The 18,059-nt window shown below is 46.3% G+C and overlaps 1 protein-coding gene across 3 annotated transcripts in view; it reads left to right on the top strand.

Moving 5' to 3' along the window:
• RPAP2 (RNA polymerase II associated protein 2) overlaps positions 1-18,059 on the top strand; it is a 63,892-nt gene that overhangs the window by 25,541 nt on the left and 20,292 nt on the right. For 2 of the 3 annotated variants that reach the window (XM_084759453.1, XM_084759452.1), the window contains exons 10-11: positions 867-947; positions 8,061-8,129. In XM_084759453.1, coding sequence (XP_084615579.1) covers positions 867-947; positions 8,061-8,129 — 150 coding nt within the window. Of the gene's footprint in view, positions 1-866; positions 948-8,060; positions 8,130-12,464; positions 13,309-18,059 lie in introns of those variants that run through there. The other variant, XM_084759454.1, reaches the window with a different exon arrangement.

The following is an 18,059-nucleotide window of genomic DNA, read 5'->3' on the forward strand; positions in this document are numbered from 1 at the left end:
GATCGCTGTGAGTTCGAGGCCAGCCTGGTCTACAAACTGAGTCCAGGGCAGTCAAAGCTACACAGAGAAACCCTGTCTCAAAAACCAAAAAGAAAGAAAAAAAGATCCATCCTAAACTTTTCTACCTGCATTTTCTTTTTTTTAGAAAAAAAAAAGAGAGAGAGAGAGAGCTGTGTTGGCCCTGTTTAAGGAGTTGTGCATTAAGAGAAGTCTGAATTTTTTAGTATTTTGAAAAAAGGAAAAACATTTTCTAGAAGCATAGTATGTTTTAAGCAGCCAGGATTAAAAACACTATAGGAGACACAATGGAAATACAACTGTTTTACTTTAAAATATGGTTTTCTAAGCCACGCTTGGAACTTTTTGATTAGCACTGGGATCTTAATTGATTGGTTCATTGATTTGGTTTGTGGTTTTGTAAACAGTGTCACTACGTGGCCCTGGTGTCCTGGCTTAAAGCTCACGATGTAGCCCATGCACAGGGATGCACCTGCTCCTGACCCTGTCTCCAGAGTGCCGGCATGAGGGCCAGTGCCACCACGCCTGACACAGCCGTGCCTCTGACATGAGGGCCAGTGCTACAACGCCTGACACAGCCGTGCGTCTGGATTTGCCTCAATCTAAAAAATGCTGATCAAGAAGACTATTCTTTACATTTTGAATAATTTTTAAATTAATAATTTTCAGCATGTCCATATGTTAGGCTCTGCGTATGTGTCTGTTACGCTGCTGTGTGTGTGTGTGTGTGTGTGTGTGCGTGTTGCATATATTCATTCCTTTGCATATGTTCCATGTATAGTAAGCGTCATGTTTTATTTCAAATGTCTCTAATTTCTTTTTTTTTTCTTTTTTTCCCCTCTCTTCAGGTTGCCTGGACTTTTGGGTCCCCTTCAGATGACAATAGGAGATATTTACACTGAGCTTAAAAACCTCGTTCAGACTTTCAGGTTAGTGTTGATGTAAGTTTTCCTTCTCCTTTGCTGTGACTGATTGTCTTGCACAGCGCACAGCGAGATGAGACACGTGCGCAGTAATGTCTGCCTCTGTGGACTCACAGCTTAGACTCAGTCTCCCTCTTCTTGTTTCTGTTGACTACAGCTCTTTATTGGCTCAAATTTTGATACATTTTACTTTGGATAGCTTGCTTATAAAGAAAACTTCATTAGGAGGAAAATTTCAGGTTGGAGAGATAGCTGTGTCGGTAGAATCCAGCCTTATGAACACAGTGACCTGAATTCATCCCCTAGAAACCAAGTTAAAAAGATGAAAAAGCTGCATGACTGTGTGCTGATAATCTCAGCGCCGAGGAGGTGGAGGGCCACCCGCTTTGGCCTGCTGGCCAGGCAGCCTGGTAGTAAGTTATAGGCCAGAGGGAGACCCTGACTTAGAAATGTGGGCAACAGAAGCGCTCTCGGAGCGAGTCCTCACCGCAGCCCACCCGCAGAGCACGCGCCTGCCATGCAGACGGCCCTGACCGCCAACCCCACAGCAAGCCCTTCCATCATAGACTACACACCTTCTAATCTCGGTTAAAGGAGATTAAATAGTAGTTTACTTTGTATATTCTGAAGTGATGCGTGGATATTGCCGTAAACCACAGTGACAAAACTCAAGGCTCTTGGGTCCTACTAGAAACTCAAAGAAAATGAAACAGTCTACAGTGAGATGTGCTCAAACTTGGAAACTGATTGTACACGTGCCACCTGGGTCTTGCTGCCCTTTATTTCCCGTGCAATCTGATTTAATTAGTTTGACAATTAAATGGTCTTTAAGTGACGGGAGCATAATGTTCCACAGATGTTATTAGAATGACTGCCGAATTGCGTGTATGTACATGTACAGCCTACTGCCCCACAGACCATCCCAGGCCCCTGGTTTTCCTGTTCTCTCCTGCATGCAGTCAGTAGTGATAGAATTTTTACCAGGTGAAGACACTGGTGAAATGCCTGCTGTGGTGTTCTTCTCCAAGTTCCTGTTCCCTCTGTGCTGAGGACTTAGTAAAATTCTGAAGTGAGATGCTTCAGTTACTTGTGCTGTCGTAAAGGCAGCATTTCTTACTCCTTGGAGCTACTGATGTCATCTGAATTATAGTTTTAAAGTAACCAGAGGCTCATCCCTCCATTATTGTGTGTACCATGAAGATGTGGGTGTGTGGTTTTGGAAGCCATGGCGCTCAGGCCAGCGTCCTCCACCTCACGTGCTGATCGTTCGTTTTGCACTTCCAACTTAAGTTCTACTTATCTGCTCCTGTGTGGGGGCCTGAACACGCATCAGACATAGTCTCTCCCTTACGCGTCTCACCAGCAACTGTAGGAAATGTTACTTTGCTATGTTCCATAGTAGGCTTAGAGTTTGCTAAAAGAGTAGTTTTTGTTACTGCTGCACCCACACTTACACACACAGGCTGCAAACAGTGAGAGGTGTGCTGATCAGCCCAGTTTTTCTGGTAAATGTATATATATAGTCACTTACATACAAGTTTACCCATTATCCCTCAGTAAAGCTGGAAAAATTATGACACGTAACAAACGTCCGGTCATTCTGAGGCTGTGGTTGGAAGCCGCCCTGCAGGTTAGGAGGCTGCTGCCTCGGCACTGTCATAAAGAAGAGATATAAATGCTGAGCCTTACGCCAGGCGGCAGTGACGCGCACCTTAGCTCTGCGGAGGCAGAGGCAGCTGGGGCCACACAGCGAAACCAAAAAAGAAAAAATAAATAAAGCTGAAATACGAAAAGTAAGTCTGCCGTGTGGCCTGGGGGTGTGGTTCAGTGGCAGACTATGCGGTTGGCATGCTTGAGGCCCAGGTTTGATCTTTTAGAACACACGCAAAACCCCCTGGGAGCACACGTAAGAGTACTTGAGTACTTCCAAGGGTATTAACACTGAACACCAGTAATTTCACCAGACCAAATCTTAAAACCCCAAAGAGCCTAAAGGGATCAATGTGGAAGATTATGTAGGGATCCTCTGTAAGTTACATCACATCAGATGGTGCAGGGATCCTCTGTAAGTTACATCACATCAGATGGTGCAGGGATCCTCTGTGACTTACATCACACACCAAGCTTCCTTCCGGCACCTGAGCAAGCCAGGGCTCAGGCACATGCTCTTCAGTCCTGAGACACAGACTGCAGATATGGGAGGCTCACTTTTGACTGTGCCCTCTAATATGTAAACATTTTGTCAATTTTCTGTCGTCCCTATTTACAACCAGATCCCTCTCAATTACTTTGTCAGTATTCTATGATGCTGTGGTGCTGTTAGTGGGGTCCGTAAGTGTGGGGCTGTGGAGGTGAAGCGTGGCTGGCCAGGAGCTGACGTCGTTAGTCAGGAAGAGCTCCCAGCTTACCTCACCTCTCCTCCACCTTTACGTGGACTTGAAGTTTAATAAAGACATCTGCCAAAAGCCAAAAAGCAAGCGTCCTCTCGCCAGGGGGCACGATAGAATTCTGCTTCCAGGACAGAATTTGATGTTGACTAAGTTATTTTTTAAGTCTTTTCCTAAAACCTGTAGGTCAGAGTCTATATCGCTCTAATAAAGAAGAATTTCCCTGACTCCCTTTGGGGAGACGTCAGATGTTCTGAGGGACAAGGGTCCAAGGTTTCTAACAGGACAGCACAATCTGTAGTTTGTTTGCTCTGAAGATGCCTGCTAGCTGGCGGTGACCACTGTGGAGAACTCCTTAAAATAGTACTGACCACTGGGGAAAAGCTGACATAAATAGCAGCATTTTTCTCCTTGAAATCGTCAATACTAAGAACTTGTAGAACAGCCATTCTCAAGCCGTTTGACAGCTCCACGTGCTCGCTCGGCCCTGGAGACAGGTGTCCGTGGATGAGTCGAGTTCTGCTCCGACAGCAATACAGCTTAAAAGCCCCCTAGGTAATTCCAGGGTGCAGCCTTGACAGCCTATTGGGGCTCTCTGAAGAGCTTTTCATGCGTGAGTAGAGCTGCCCCCCACTCCCTCCGCACGCCCCGACCCCGAGCTGGGCTGTACTGTTCCTACCCTGTCACACACAGCAGGCTCCACACAGCTGGTCAAGGCTTTCATCTGAGCAGATGGGAACAGGGGTTGGGCCCTGGAACTGGAGTTACAGATGGCTGTGGACCCGTGACGTGTGACTTGGGAATTGAACCCGGGTCCTCAGAAGAGCAGCCAGTGTCTTTAACCCCTGAGCCCTCCCTCTGGCCCCTTTTGTTTTTTAATTATTAGACAATAGTAAACCTATTTAGCATGTTAGAGTAGAGACCCGTTGGGTCAACAGTATGAAAACGACTCTGCTGCCATGCTGATGTAACAGAAGCGCTGCAAGACAAGAGCACAGTCCCTGTGGTTTGAGGGAGAGCGGCCCCCAGGGTGCGTGCGCTTCAACACTTGGTCTCTAGCTGGTGCAGCCATTTAGGAAGAATCAGGAGGTGTGACGTTGTCGGAGGAGTGTGTCATTGGGGTGGGCTTGGAGATTTCAAAAGCCGGGGCCACCTAGTTAGCTCTCCCTGTGCTGCCTCCGATGAGATGTGAGTCCTCAGCCGCTGCTGCTGCAGTGAGCACCATGCCCGTGGCTGCTTCCTGCCACCGTGGCCGTGGCCTCCTCTGAGACTGGGGGCCTCAGTAGCTTTTCTATACGTTGTGTTGGTCATGGTGCATTGTCAGGGCAATAGAAAAGCAACTAAAACAGCCTCTTACTTCTGTTTGCCCAGTGCCTGGAACAGTGCCACATTTTTTTCCCTGAATGACCAAATGAACTCATGAAATCTTAAATATATGTTAACTGAGAGGTTTAAAAACATCAAAAAACAGAATTTGAGGCCTGATGGTACACAGTTTTAATTGTGGGCAGAAGTGGGCCAGTCTGTGTAAGTTCCAGGCCAGCCCAAGCCTACATAGTGAGACCCTGTTTCACACACACAAACAAGAGAGGTTTTATTGTATGCGCGCGCGCACACACACACACACACACACACACACACACACACACACACGCTGTATTGTACTTCTTGTCATCTTTATGTCCACGCTTATCCTGCTGTCTGGGCTCCTGTGTCTGTGTGCTGGGTCCCAGGTTATTTGCTACAAGACAGTGAACAAACAGAAAAGCCCTTGTCTCACGGTGCCCCCTCCAGACAGAGACTGCATACACGTTTTAGTGTGTGTAGCCGTGCGCTCTCTTCTATTTTCCAGTACGTTCTCCACTTCTTCCGAGAAGCTGCGAGGGGGGGGGGGAAGAGCTGTTGCCTGAAGTCATCAGACAGAACCACCCGAAACCAGGGCCAACAGGATGACTCAGCTTGTTGACGTATGATCTCCTGAGCCCACAGAAAGGGGGAAGAGGGAACCAGCTCCAGAGAAGCTGACTCTGACCTCCATGTGTGTGCCACAGCACACAGACCAGTACACATCACAGCACATGCTGAAGATGAAAAAGTAAAAAACCTAATAGAATTCCTGATTGTCTCAGGTTCTTCTTGCTCTATGCAGTTTATTTTATATATTATAGTAATATAAATGTATATGTAAAAATTTAAAATATTAGAAAACAAAATATATATTTTCAAGAAACAAAAGTTTTATAAGATGATGGTTTATGAAATGGATAGACAAAAGGAGGATTCAAAATGGCCTCAAGCCTGGCCATATTGTAAGCTGGTCCTGCCTCATAGACATGACTAAGGAAGAGCAGGCAGAACAACAACATAAAGCAGAAGAAAAGGGAGAGATAGAAAAAATTAGTTTCATAGTAGAATCCAAAATAATTTCTTCAGCCATTTGCTGAAGCCATTTAAATTTCCAAATTTAAAGAGAGAGAATGCATGCGCGTGTGCTGTATATGGAATTTATTTGAGTGACTTAGCGGGCTGTACTATCTTATTGTTGGTGGTAGGTTTTTCTTTCCAAGATGAGGTTTCTCATTATGTAGCCCTAGCTGACCCAGACTCACTTTGTAGACCAGACTGGCCTTGAACTCACAGTGATCCTCCTGCCTCTGCCTCCTGAGTGCTGGGATTAAAGGCATGCCACCGCCACCACCCCTGAATTCAATTCTTAATATTCACATGGTTGCTCACAACCATGTGTCACCCCAGTTCCAAGGGGTCTGACGCCCTCTTCTGGCCTCTGTGGGCACTACATGCACATGATGCCCAGACACACGTGCAGGAAAGGCACCCATTCATATGAAAATTTTAAAAGCCTGAAAACAGGAGTGAGCCTAACGTAGTCATTGAACATTTAGGATACTGATAAGCCTGGGAAAGTTGTCAAAGGCCAGAGGAGAAAAATCTGTGGTCAAGAGCCATGGAACTGGGTTGGGAATAGAAAAACCTGCCCGAACGTGCAGAACATGTGTGTGCCTGTGCTGCGTGTGTCAAGCAGACCATCTGATGCAGAGACCAGACTTCAGGAAAGAGGTCCAGCCCAGAGCCGACGGCTTTGAGGGTGTTGCTCCACAGTGTACTTGGTGCTGTCAGACTAGTTTCAAAGACGAAGCCCGCGGTGCTCAGGGTTATGTTGGCAGGTGATGCCGGGAGAGAGGGAGAAACCAGGCGGGTTCGGTCCATGGAGGGACTGCTCTGCTCAGCTGTGTGGAGCAGCTGGAGCAGCTGGTAGGGGAAGCAGATCTGGCAGCATGTGCTTCTTGTACCCTTGATCAGTACAGAAGCCTGTGAGGAAACATGGTGCTGACTTTTCTGTACCAATTCTATAGACCCAGCTAGCCCAGACTCAGAGATTCCTTTGCCTCTGCCTTTCCAGTGTTGGGAGCAAAGGTGTGCTACTACACCAGGCTTAATGGTTTACATTATTAGTATGTATCAGAGTCTGTAGCGTTGGGAAGTGTTAGAGGTGGCCTAATGTCCACGTTAGCTGACTTACACTGTACTGCGTTTTTATAGCCAGACTTTTTTAAAAAATTGAATAAGCATTCTAAGCTATAGAGAAAATCCAGATTGATAAAGCTAATGAATAGATTTTAAATTTTCTAAAATTTCATTCAGATGTTAAGTAAAGACAGACATAGACAAAGGTACTGCCTCAAATGCCCACTGGTTACAGGCGCTTGTTTTGGGCACTTTGAGTGAACAGGAGGAACACAGATTTCTTCCCCCAGGCAAGAGAAAAGTAAGAAATAATATGTAGGAGGTGCTGTGAGGTCTGGGGAGAGAAGAACACAAAATGCAAGAAAGCTGCGGTGCCGAGGGAGGGGCGGCCATCTGTCCTGTGAGGCGCAGGCACCACGTGCGTGCCTGTGTCCCCTGGCAGGCTTTAGCGATGCCCATCTTTGATTAATGGAAGTGAAGCCATGCCGTGTTTGCTTTCATTCACAGATTGATTAGGTAGCGTGTGTAAATCCAGGTCATTCATGTTAAGGGTGTTCAGGGCTCTAAATATGCTGCAGTTTGTTTTCCTGTGCTCTAAGGAATGTTTTGTTGACGGCTTCCAGATGCCATTATCATCAAGCAAAGTACTTTTTAGTCTTTATAGGCACATGTGAGCTACCATTTATGTATTCCAGACTCTTAGCCGAGACCTGTTCTGACAGCTTGGTGAGCTGGCACTCCTGTTCTGACAGCCCTTAGTGGCCTGCTGCCACCGAGCACAAGCTGAAAAGTGCTAAAGATCATTAGGTAAAAGTAAGGTCAGAGCACTTACCTTTGTAGCGTCAATGGGTGATGGTACAAACCACAGCCTCGGCGTCTACTCATATATGTGACCTCATGTCCCTCACTAAGCTCACGGCCTTGTTCTCTTTAGTAACCCTGTTGCTATGCGCATGTGAGAGTGAGGCGCAGCCACCCCACGCCGCCTAGTGCATCTGAGCACAGGAGATACGCAGTCTGCACCTCTTACAGCCTGGGCGGGAGACAGTCAGAGTCAAGTCCCAGTAATAGCTGTTCTGTTACACCCCCCGACACCCCCTGACATCCTCCTGACACCCCCCCTGACACCCCCCTGCCATCCCCCTGACAGAGAAGCAGGACAGATATCTACAGATACCTTTTGACACGTTAAGTCATAATTCTTTCCAGGGACTAAAATCCAAAGGTAAATCTTGATGTCTTTCAGATTATCAAATAGGAACATTATACACAAGCCCATGGAATGGACGTTAATCGCGGTGGTGCTGCTGTCATTGTAAGTACTCGCTTAGACTTCATCTCCAAGTGAATAGCTTGGCTAGGGAAAACGGGCACAGGTCTTGCGTGCTGTCTTGGGGAGTGCTGCTTCCATGCTTTGTGCCTTATTTCCTCACTTAAGCAATAAGCCCCTTTCCAGATAAAGGGGCGCACCATATCCTGAGAAGCTGTAATTGTTTCCTTGTATTTCTACCATCCTATGAGAATCTTGTCTTCATAAATATTATTTCTCTCCTGTTAGATAACATCCCCATATGCAAGATTGATGCAACAGTGTTTTACATTTCGTTTTAATACCTATTCTATTAAGACGGAATGACTTCAATGTTTGATATCTGTGTTTTTACATATATTTTATTTTTGGACAAATTAACAGGTTAAAAAGAGCTAAGTAAACACTACACAAGTATACATGAAACATTTAAAACTCACTCACCTTTTAAGAACCCACTGGCGGCTTCTAAGGCTAGTTTTCAGAAGGGTTAAAGCCATTTATTAGGTGTAGTGTTTTTCAGCTTGAGCTGGAGTAGTCTTCTGAGGATCATTCACCCTGCATTACTGCGCTGCCGCCTTTGTTAGGTCATTGGAGCCCATAGACAATTGGGGACTTACGGGCACTCGAGGGTCACGAAATGTTATGCGTCGACCTCGTGGCACCTCCAGCCCTGCTCTCCTTTTCTTTGATATTACTTTGGTCTGACATGTGCCTTCCCTGTCCCACGAAAGCCTGTGTGGGGTGGATCAGAGTAAGCTTCAGTGAGCTGGAATCTGTGTCACCCAACCAGATACAACTCACAGGATTCATTAAATCAGAACACAGAAAATAACTTTACTTGATGCTCTGGTATAAATTTTTAATCAGCCCTAAGAACAAATCTTTTGTTATTTCTACTATCCAGTATTCCAGTTGAATTGGCATTCATGAATAATATCTTATTAATCTTTAAAAGATTTTTCTACTTTATGGAATGTGTACATATTTTGGTCATTGACAGAAAAATATCAATAACTGGCTACCCACAGTGTGCTATGCCTGGCAATAAGTGCACATAGACACTGTCTTTGACTGCTTCTGTGGGATATGACCTGAGAGGGAAGACTGTCTGGGTGACACGTTAGAGGCGTGAGCAGTCGTCTCGGGATTGTGCTTCTGCAGCTGAAGACGTGACCAGGCTTTGCTGTTTGTATCAGGCTCCCGCCACACTCCAGAATGTCTAGCAGCAAGAAGCCTGAGCCGGGCGGTGGCCGCGCACACCTTTAACCCAGCACTCGGGAGGCAGAGGCAGGCAGATCTCTTGAGTTCAAAGCCAGCCTGGTCTACTGAGTGAGTCCAGGACAGCCAGGGCTACACAGAGAAACCCTGTCTCGAACTCCCCACCCCTAGAAAAAGGAATAATACAATCTAGTATTGAAATCCTTATAATTTTCCCTGTGAGCACAGAGCTCTGGGGCAATGCTTCTGTCAGCAAAGTGCCCGCAGAAGAGCCTGGTGTGGCAGCTAGTGCATGGGACACTCACTGGTGAGCCAGGTCACCTGAGTCGGTGAGCTCCAGTTCCCTGAGAGGCCTTGTCAACTGGGAAAGGCACCAACGTCAACCTCTGACCTCCACACACATGTGCACACACGCTCATGCTGGGGTGCTGGTGCCAAGACTACACAGAAAGTCCCTGTCCTGAAAAGACAAAGAACCTAACAAACAAACAAACACACACACACAAACAAACAAGTATTTAGAGCCTAAGAATAATTTTAGGAAAAGCGCTGCTTGGTTTTAACAGGCGTCATGTGACAGGAACTACACTGTGCTGGTTCTTTTGCGCTGCTCAGCTTCCAGGTTCCGGCGTAACAACCCTTCACTGGGCCCGGCTGTGAGCTTCTTAAGTGCGTCAGGTTGTCCATGCGCAATCCGAAGCTGTAGCTGTTAGCACTGCTTTGTGTCCTCTGCCACTCTTCTTATGCCCTGACGCTACAGCTGGAGCTGTCCTCCTCCTAGCCGTTAATCCTTGTGAGTCGTAGATGGCTTAGTCATTTCTGGAGTAAGGCTTTGGCTTCTTCTAAAATCACTGGTCACTGTAGGTCCCATGTCCCAAGGTTTTGTTTTTGAAATCTTGTGTCCTCAGCAGTTGCTAAGCAGTCTGTGTGCGCACGCCGTAGCTGCAGGTGCCAGGTGCCTCCCTTTCTCTCTCGGCATTAGCTCCTGAGACTTCCGTCTCGGTGCATGCTGTCTAACTGGTTTTTTCAGAGTGTCCGTTTAGCTTCTCACATACCCCTTAGGAACCTGTTGCTTAGCCGTCGGCCCTTTCATCCACAGCTCTTTTTAGCACCCTTCTAAAATAAGTATTGCTACGCTTGTTGGGGCTAGAATGTGACTGTGTGTCCCCTCGGTAAGGGTGCTCATCCTGGGCTGCCATCCCACCACCTTCCACCCATGTCCAGTTTAAAGAGACTCTAGTGAAGATAGCACTGCCCTGTGCAAAGAAGAGATGGGGTGAGGGTCAGTGTTGGACAGACAGCCACAGATACCCCCGGCCAGAGAAATGGGAGCCCCGCGTATATTGTGGCCAGTGACACTGCCACGACTCTGGGTATAGGCATAAAAGTCTGTCCTGCTCATTCTGCAGAAATCGTCACAGCTGTTTCCAGATTTCCAAGGCAAGTTACTCAGAACTTACAGGCATTTCTAAGTTGCATATTCAAAACCAAACATAATCCTGTAGAGCAGCTGTTGTTACTGAGGAAGGCTGTCTAGACTGCGGGAGGCTCAGCACGCAGGCCTGGTAACCTGGTTTTGGCCCCCAAGTCCCACCATTGTCAGTAGGAAACACACACCTGAGAGCTGTCCTCTGGCTTCCACACGCGTGCTGTGGCATGTGTACACCTGTACTCATACACTTAGTAAATAAAAATTTTAAAATATAGTCCTCTCAGGGTTTAGTATGTCCAGTCATCTTATATAATAAGATATTTATGATTTTGTGTGATAAATAGTGTAACAGTATACTACAGTTCTTTGAATATTAAAGTTTTATTGCTAATACTCATTGAACACATGAAAGCATCTCTCAGAGTTCTGCGCTTCGGTGGCGCTCTTCCCAGGGCTGGGGAGCGTGCCTTGGTAAGACATGCTAGCCCACAGCAACAGGAATGCCAGGGCTTCAGTTTTCACACCAGTATTTAAGAAAGAAAGAATTTTTAAAAATAGAAAATAATCTTTTCCTGGTGATTTTCTTTGAGCTTTCACAAACCTACTACCACGGATAAAACCTTAGATCACAACATACCATACATCGGTGTATGTGGTGGATTTTTATAACAATCTAGTCTCTGGAACAGACTCACTGTGGTAGAGGTGGCACCGCTGGTGATCTGCGTGTGTGGGCAGTGCTTCACAGCTCACTCACTGACTTTGTGGGACTTGAATAGCTATTGTGACTTCAGCATTGGTTGATTTATTTTATATATTCAGAGCCTAACTAGTTGCCAAGAACACGTAGAGTCCCTTCAAGCAGGATTTAAGCAGCGTGTGTTCATCTCACACGAAGGAGTTACCGTCTTTGTAGTCCTCTCGTTTTTATTTACTCCGTGTTAAAGATTTTCAAGAACTCATGAGACAGAATGACAGTGATAATTGATTGATCTTTTAAAAATAAGAACTGATTGAAAATGCAGTGAAATAACTGAATAATTACTGCCCTAAGTAATAATTTTTTATAATCGAATCTAACCAAATTTTATTTTCAAATTAGATTCTTCCTGGAAGGGCTATCTGTACATTGGAATAATACAAATTGAATTGGATTTTCCCAAATAAATATGCCCTAATTACATATAGGCTTTTATTACAATCTTTGCTATGTTACTTTTAACAAAAAATGTGTGTAGGTTAGCTTTTCTGCATTTTAGGACCTATGTGTTATACTACACAAAACCTATTGATATATAGTTTGTTTATACATCAAATTAGGAAGTACAGCATCAGGGTGCACCCTCCAGCACGGAGCTCCCTTACGCTTCTCCTTGCTTGGTAATCCCTGTCTCACCGAGGCAGAGGCGCGACAGCCCTGTGCGTGCTCGTAGTCCTGAGTCCCTGAGAGGACGCCATAGGTCAGTTCCTTCAGCTGTCCCACCTCTCCTTTGCTCTGCCTTTGTCTTTTGTTTTCTTGGATTGGACCATTGTCATGAAATTCTAGTTATAACACACAATAGGGCTGTGCCAATGCTGGTGAGAAATCCAAAACTGGCAGCCAAAGAAAAGGCATCCCATGTATGTAGCCCCGTGCCAGGAATGCGGATCAAGTTTCCTCAACTAAAAATGTGTCATGTTCCCTGGAGCTTTGGCTGTCCAGTGCAGGAGATGAATACCGCGCCATATCACTCAGAGAAGATAAAGGGAAGAGGCTCCTGCCAGTCGTAATGTTCCTACGCTGACGCCCGTGGTGTTCTCTAATGGAAAGCTTTCAAAGCCGTCTCCAAAGTGTCTGCTTTCATTTTATTTATCTGAACTGCTGTTTCCAGTGAACTGTGGCCTGTTTGTCGTCAGAGACCATCCAGTAGTTTATTCCCTCTAAAAGCTTTGAGCGTTCCTGTCGTTCAGGGAGTAGCCTGTGAGTCCTGGGAAATGATATTTTAAACGAGCTCAACTTGACCACGATCTCTAAACAAAGGCCATCAGGACGCAGACAGTCACTCCGAGGCAGCATCACAGCCAGGCCCTCTGGAGACCACCTCCCTGAGGCTGCTGGGCTCTCCCCTCAGCTGACGGTTTCTAAAGCACTACCTCCACCATTCATTTCCCCGTAAGAGTCTGTGCACACACCTTGGAAAACAAAGAGACGGTTCTTACAAGTGTTCCTGAAACCGGATCTCCCTTACCATTCCAAAGCACATTTGCTATTTGAGACCATATTAGAAGACTAAGATTTTTTTTTTAATTTTATAATTATGGAATATTTACAATTGATCTTGAGATAAAATTCCCATTTTAATCTCTACACTGTCTTGGATTTTAGAGTATTTGCCATATTATGCAATAACAGGACAATTTAGTCACCCCAGAAAGAAGCCTCATATGAGTTCAGCCTTGATTTCTCCTCCTGACCACACTTGGAACGACACGGAATGGCCGTATATCTGTTCGCCTATTCTGAATATTCAAATCAATGAAATCACGAAAGTTGTGTCTGTCTGTGTTTGGCTTCTTTCGGCTAACTCATTTTTAGAGACCTTGTCCCTGTTACAGCATATAACAGTACTTTTTTACGACCAAATACTAGTCCGTGTTGTGACACACTGCACTCATTTGCTCAGCTGTCATTCCTGCTCTGGCTGGCTTGTATGGTGCATCTCAGTTGTACACATTGAAAATTGTTAGGTGAAACTGCTGAACTGTTTTCTGCAGCAGCGCATTTCCCACAGTCACTAGCAGCGTGTGGGCTCCCACACACGGACTCTTCATATGTGCCCCATCCTTGCATCTGGCCATCACTGTGGGTGCTTGTATGCGCAGTGCCCGCAGCCTTGCGTGTCGTGTGCTTGTCTTGTCCCCAGCTGATGACACAGTTTGGTGGGTTAGGGAAGCTTAGGGGTTATACCTAACCCTTGTATTTTTAACTGAGGTCCCTTCCCCTCAGCCAGCAGAGGTCATGTCACAGAAAAGCATGGGATACCCAGGATGGCTTCTGGGCATCACGTCTCACTTTGCACCTTGCTTGAGGCAGGGCCTGGCTTGTTTCTGCCATCGGGCCTCCGGCTGTAGACTGGCTGACCTACAGTCTCAGGGTCAGGCAGCCCTGCCTCTGCTGACCCATCTGGGGTGAGCGTGCTGGGGCGCAGATGCACACTGCTGCACCCGGCTTTTTAGCGTGGTGTCCAGGGATCTGTCTCAGCTCATCAGGCTCTCACAGTGAACATTTTACTCACTCAGCCAGTTCCCTAACCCCAAAATTCAAACACATTCTAAAGAAATAACACCTTCTAAAATTTCTAATCAAAGCCTACTTTCTACAGAGTTTTTTTTCCTTAGAATTTCCTACATCTCCAGCAATTTTATAATGTCGTCTTTTATTTATCCATAACTTGCTGTCTTAATCCATGTTAAAAATTACCAGTGCGTGAGGCCCTGCATTCCATCTCTGGTACCCCACAAGAAAAACCAAACAAGACACCTCAGAAAAAAAGGGGAGGGGACTTCCTCCACATTCCCAGACACCAGCATCATCGAGGATGACAGTAGTTGGTGGCAGGCAGCTCTCACTAGTCAGAGCTTCAGGTCAGGAGCACCTGTGCATCTCAAGTTCCCTGAGTGATCGTTACCCCAGCACTGGGGCTCATCACTGGAAGAATGCGGCCATCACTGTGGGGGACCCCAGCACTGGGGCTCATCACTGGAAGAGTGCGGCCATCACTGTGGGACCCCAGCACTGGGGCTCACCACTGGAAGGGTGCGGCCATCACTGTGTGGCGCACTGCTTGATCCCACTTCATCACACAGCATTGAAAAGTAGAAGGCCGGAGCCACAGCCCTGAGAGCACTGCCCAGGAGCAGGAGAGATGAAAACAAACTGTTGCTCATCTACAGCTGCTTTACAGACCCGCCACAAACAGGATTTAGATATAAAGTTTTAGAGGTGCTCCACCCCAGCCCCTTAAACAAACATGCATGTAATATAGCCCTCCACAGTGATTTACAAAGGACTTGTTTCTTTTGAATTAGAAATATCAGTGGACAGCACCCTTGCTTCCTTATTAATAGGTAATCCTAAACCCTTAAACGCAAACATCATCAGGGCGTGAGCCATCTGTTAGAAGAAAAACACTTTATTTTATTTGGCTGCTATGGGCTTCTGTAATCAAAGCTTTTATCTCCATTTTCCGGATAAAGCTCTGAAGTGGAGAGCCCATGATGGCACGGCCTCTATAGCGTGCTTTCTTATCTGTCCTCTCTGATCTCGAACCATCACACTGCTTGCCTTAGGTACCTATAGTTTCTTAGTTTGATGACTTTGTCTTTTTACTTAAGGTAAATTTTTGCTTTGCTTTTTGAGACAGTCTCACTCTGTGGCCCTGGCTGCCTCGGTCTCCAGTGCTGGGCTTACGTGAGTGCAGCACTACACCCAGCTCACGCGAGGGAGAGTTAACTACTAAGTAGCTCTTAGCACACCTCTCTGCATCAGTGCAGCTCCACTGCCTAGAGACAGAACTTGTGCGTGAGTCCCGAAGCCCTAACCTCCGCTTTGCACAGATTCCCCAGCCTCACTGGCTGGAAGTGTGAGGAGTTAGACCGAGCTCGGGCTCTGTAGAGGCAGCGCTGGTCCCAGCAGCCGCAGGAGCCTTCCCTGGCGTCCAGCTGAGCGAGGAGAAGGGAGGAGCGGTGCAGGAGACGGCAGAGTTCTGTGCCGGCCTGGGAAGATGGCTGCCATGTCCAAGACGCTGGGAATGTCCCCAAAGGTGTATTTACCTTTCTCTTTTCCCTCCAGCCCTTAGCGTACCTCCTTTCCTCCTCTCCCCACTACGGCTCTCTGTTTGGCTTGAGGTCAGTGTTACTTGGGGAAGGTTTGCTCATAATCCTGACTTCAGACATGAAGAACGGGGCGGCTGGAGTTCGGGGTTGGTCTTGAGTGCACGAAGCTAGTGTGGGTTTAGTCCTGGGTGTGCACACATGCACACAAGCTATTCCTGTTTCCACACTTAGAGGTTCCGGTTCATTCTCCTCCTACCTCAGATAAGCGATGTGCCCTAGGGAAAGTAGGCCAGCCATCTGAGTTTGGCCTGCACAGTGGTTCGTGTCTTTCCACTCACGTTTATGAGTTCTACCTCTCATGCCTTTATCTTCCCATGGCCTACGAGTCAGTCTTCAGGACATGAGCATGGAGTTCACCCCTCCAAAAGCTGCGTATATGTGTAAACACAAGTCCTTGTAAGAATAAGAGACTTTCTGTTTATCTCCATATTCTGTGTGGACAACATGTAAATAGTGCTAAATCAGGAAAAAATGCCTACAGTCAATGGAGTGAATTTGAAACACTGTTCTTACAAACACAGAACCTCCTTCACTGTCGTCACTGTGTGGGCTCCTGCTGTTCCGCGTCCTCGTGTCGTGTGCCCCCCCAGGACTAACTTGGGGGAATATTCCTTGACTAAGTCAGGTGAGTGAGTAGAACCCTGGTGAGGTGTGGACCTCCACAGCATGGCTTGCCACAGACACGCCCACCCCAGCACTAAATGCATCAACAAACTATATTGAAAAACATGACTAAAACACATCCTCATACCTCTAGGTTTTAAAAATTAACTATGCTGTAAGTTATTGAGTGGGGGGCACGTCTGTGCCGAGACACCCTGTGAAGGCCAAGCAGCTTGTGGGAGTCGGTTCCCTCCCTCTGTCGTGTGCATCCCGGGTTGGACTCCAGTTACAGAGGTAGCGGCAGGCCCTTTCATAGCTCTAAGCCGTCTCACCAGCCTTGTTTTTTAATTATAAGTTAATATATATATATTTATATATATTTATATTTTTTATATATATATTTATATATTTATAATTATAAGTTAAGTGAACACAATTGTAAAGAACTGTTTACTTATTTTTATGCTGCCCAAACTGGCCTCGGCCTTAGTCTACTGCCTTCATCTCCCAGGGGTTGGGATTATAAATGCGCCCACCACACCTACCCCTTGCTAAATTATTTAAATTCACTGGCAGATACCAATTGGTAAAACAGTCAAAGAGTCGCCTGGCATAGTTATGGTGGCACAGGCTCTGGTCAGCAGCACTTGGCAGGCAGTCGCTCATCAGACAGCGAGAGCAAGGCTCTCTAGCACAGGCGCTTCCTTTTGTTTGGTTGGTTTGGTTTTTTTGGTTTTTCGAGACAGGGTGTCTGTGTAGCCTTGGCTGTCCTGGACTCACTTTGTAGACCAGGCTGGCCTTGAACTCACAGCAATCCACCTGCCTCTGCCTCCCGAGTGCTGGGATTAAAGGCGTGTGCTAACATGCCCGGCTCTAGAGGCTTTCTTTTAACTAGTTTTTGTGAAATCCGTTTTATTGCGTAGTCTTTCAAATTTAAATGAAGCTATAAAAAGAAAAATTAGTATTCTCAAATTTTAAAGGACTTGCCAAAATTTTTCCTTCCTAAACTTTATATATCTGTTTATTTTGTATATTGCGGAGGCCTACCACTCTTCTTACTTCTTCATGATCACACTAGTTAAAGGTAAAATCTTGTTCTTGGGGCTGGAATTCAAATCCTTCCGTTCTCTTATATTTGTTCACAGAATTCTAGAGCATGTAAGAGGCAGAGGAGGGAAGGAGCTTGGAGTCCTTTGCTTTCTGCTGTTAGTGTCTCACTGACTATCCTCCTGTTAGTGTCTCACTGACTATCCTCCTGTTAGTGTCTCACTGACTGTCCTACGTGTTAGTGTCTCACTGACTGTCCTACGTGTTAGTGTCTCACTGACTATCCTACGTGTTAGTGTCTCACTGACTGTCCTACGTGTTAGTGTCTCACTGACTGTCCTACGTGTTAGTGTCTCACTAACTATCCTCCTGTTAGTGTCTCACTGACTGTCCTACGTGTTAGTGTCTCACTGACTGTCCTACGTGTTAGTGTCTCACTGACTGTCCTACGTGTTAGTGTCTCACTAACTATCCTCCTGTTAGTGTCTCACTGACTGTCCTACGTGTTAGTGTCTCACTGACTATCCTACGTGTTAGTGTCTCACTGACTGTCCTACGTTAGTAGTGTCTCACTGACTGTCCTACGTGTTAGTGTCTCACTGACTGTCCTATGTGTTAGTGTCTCACTGACTGTCCTACATGTTAGTGTCTCACTAACTATCCTCCTGTTAGTGTCTCACTGACTGTCCTACGTGTTAGTGTCTCACTGACTGTCCTACGTGTTAGTGTCTCACTGACTGTCCTACGTGTTAGTGTCT

This window comes from Acomys minous (genome assembly GCF_964271855.1).
Source record: "Acomys minous genome assembly, chromosome: 15".
NCBI classification, from domain to species: Eukaryota; Metazoa; Chordata; class Mammalia; order Rodentia; family Muridae; genus Acomys; species Acomys minous.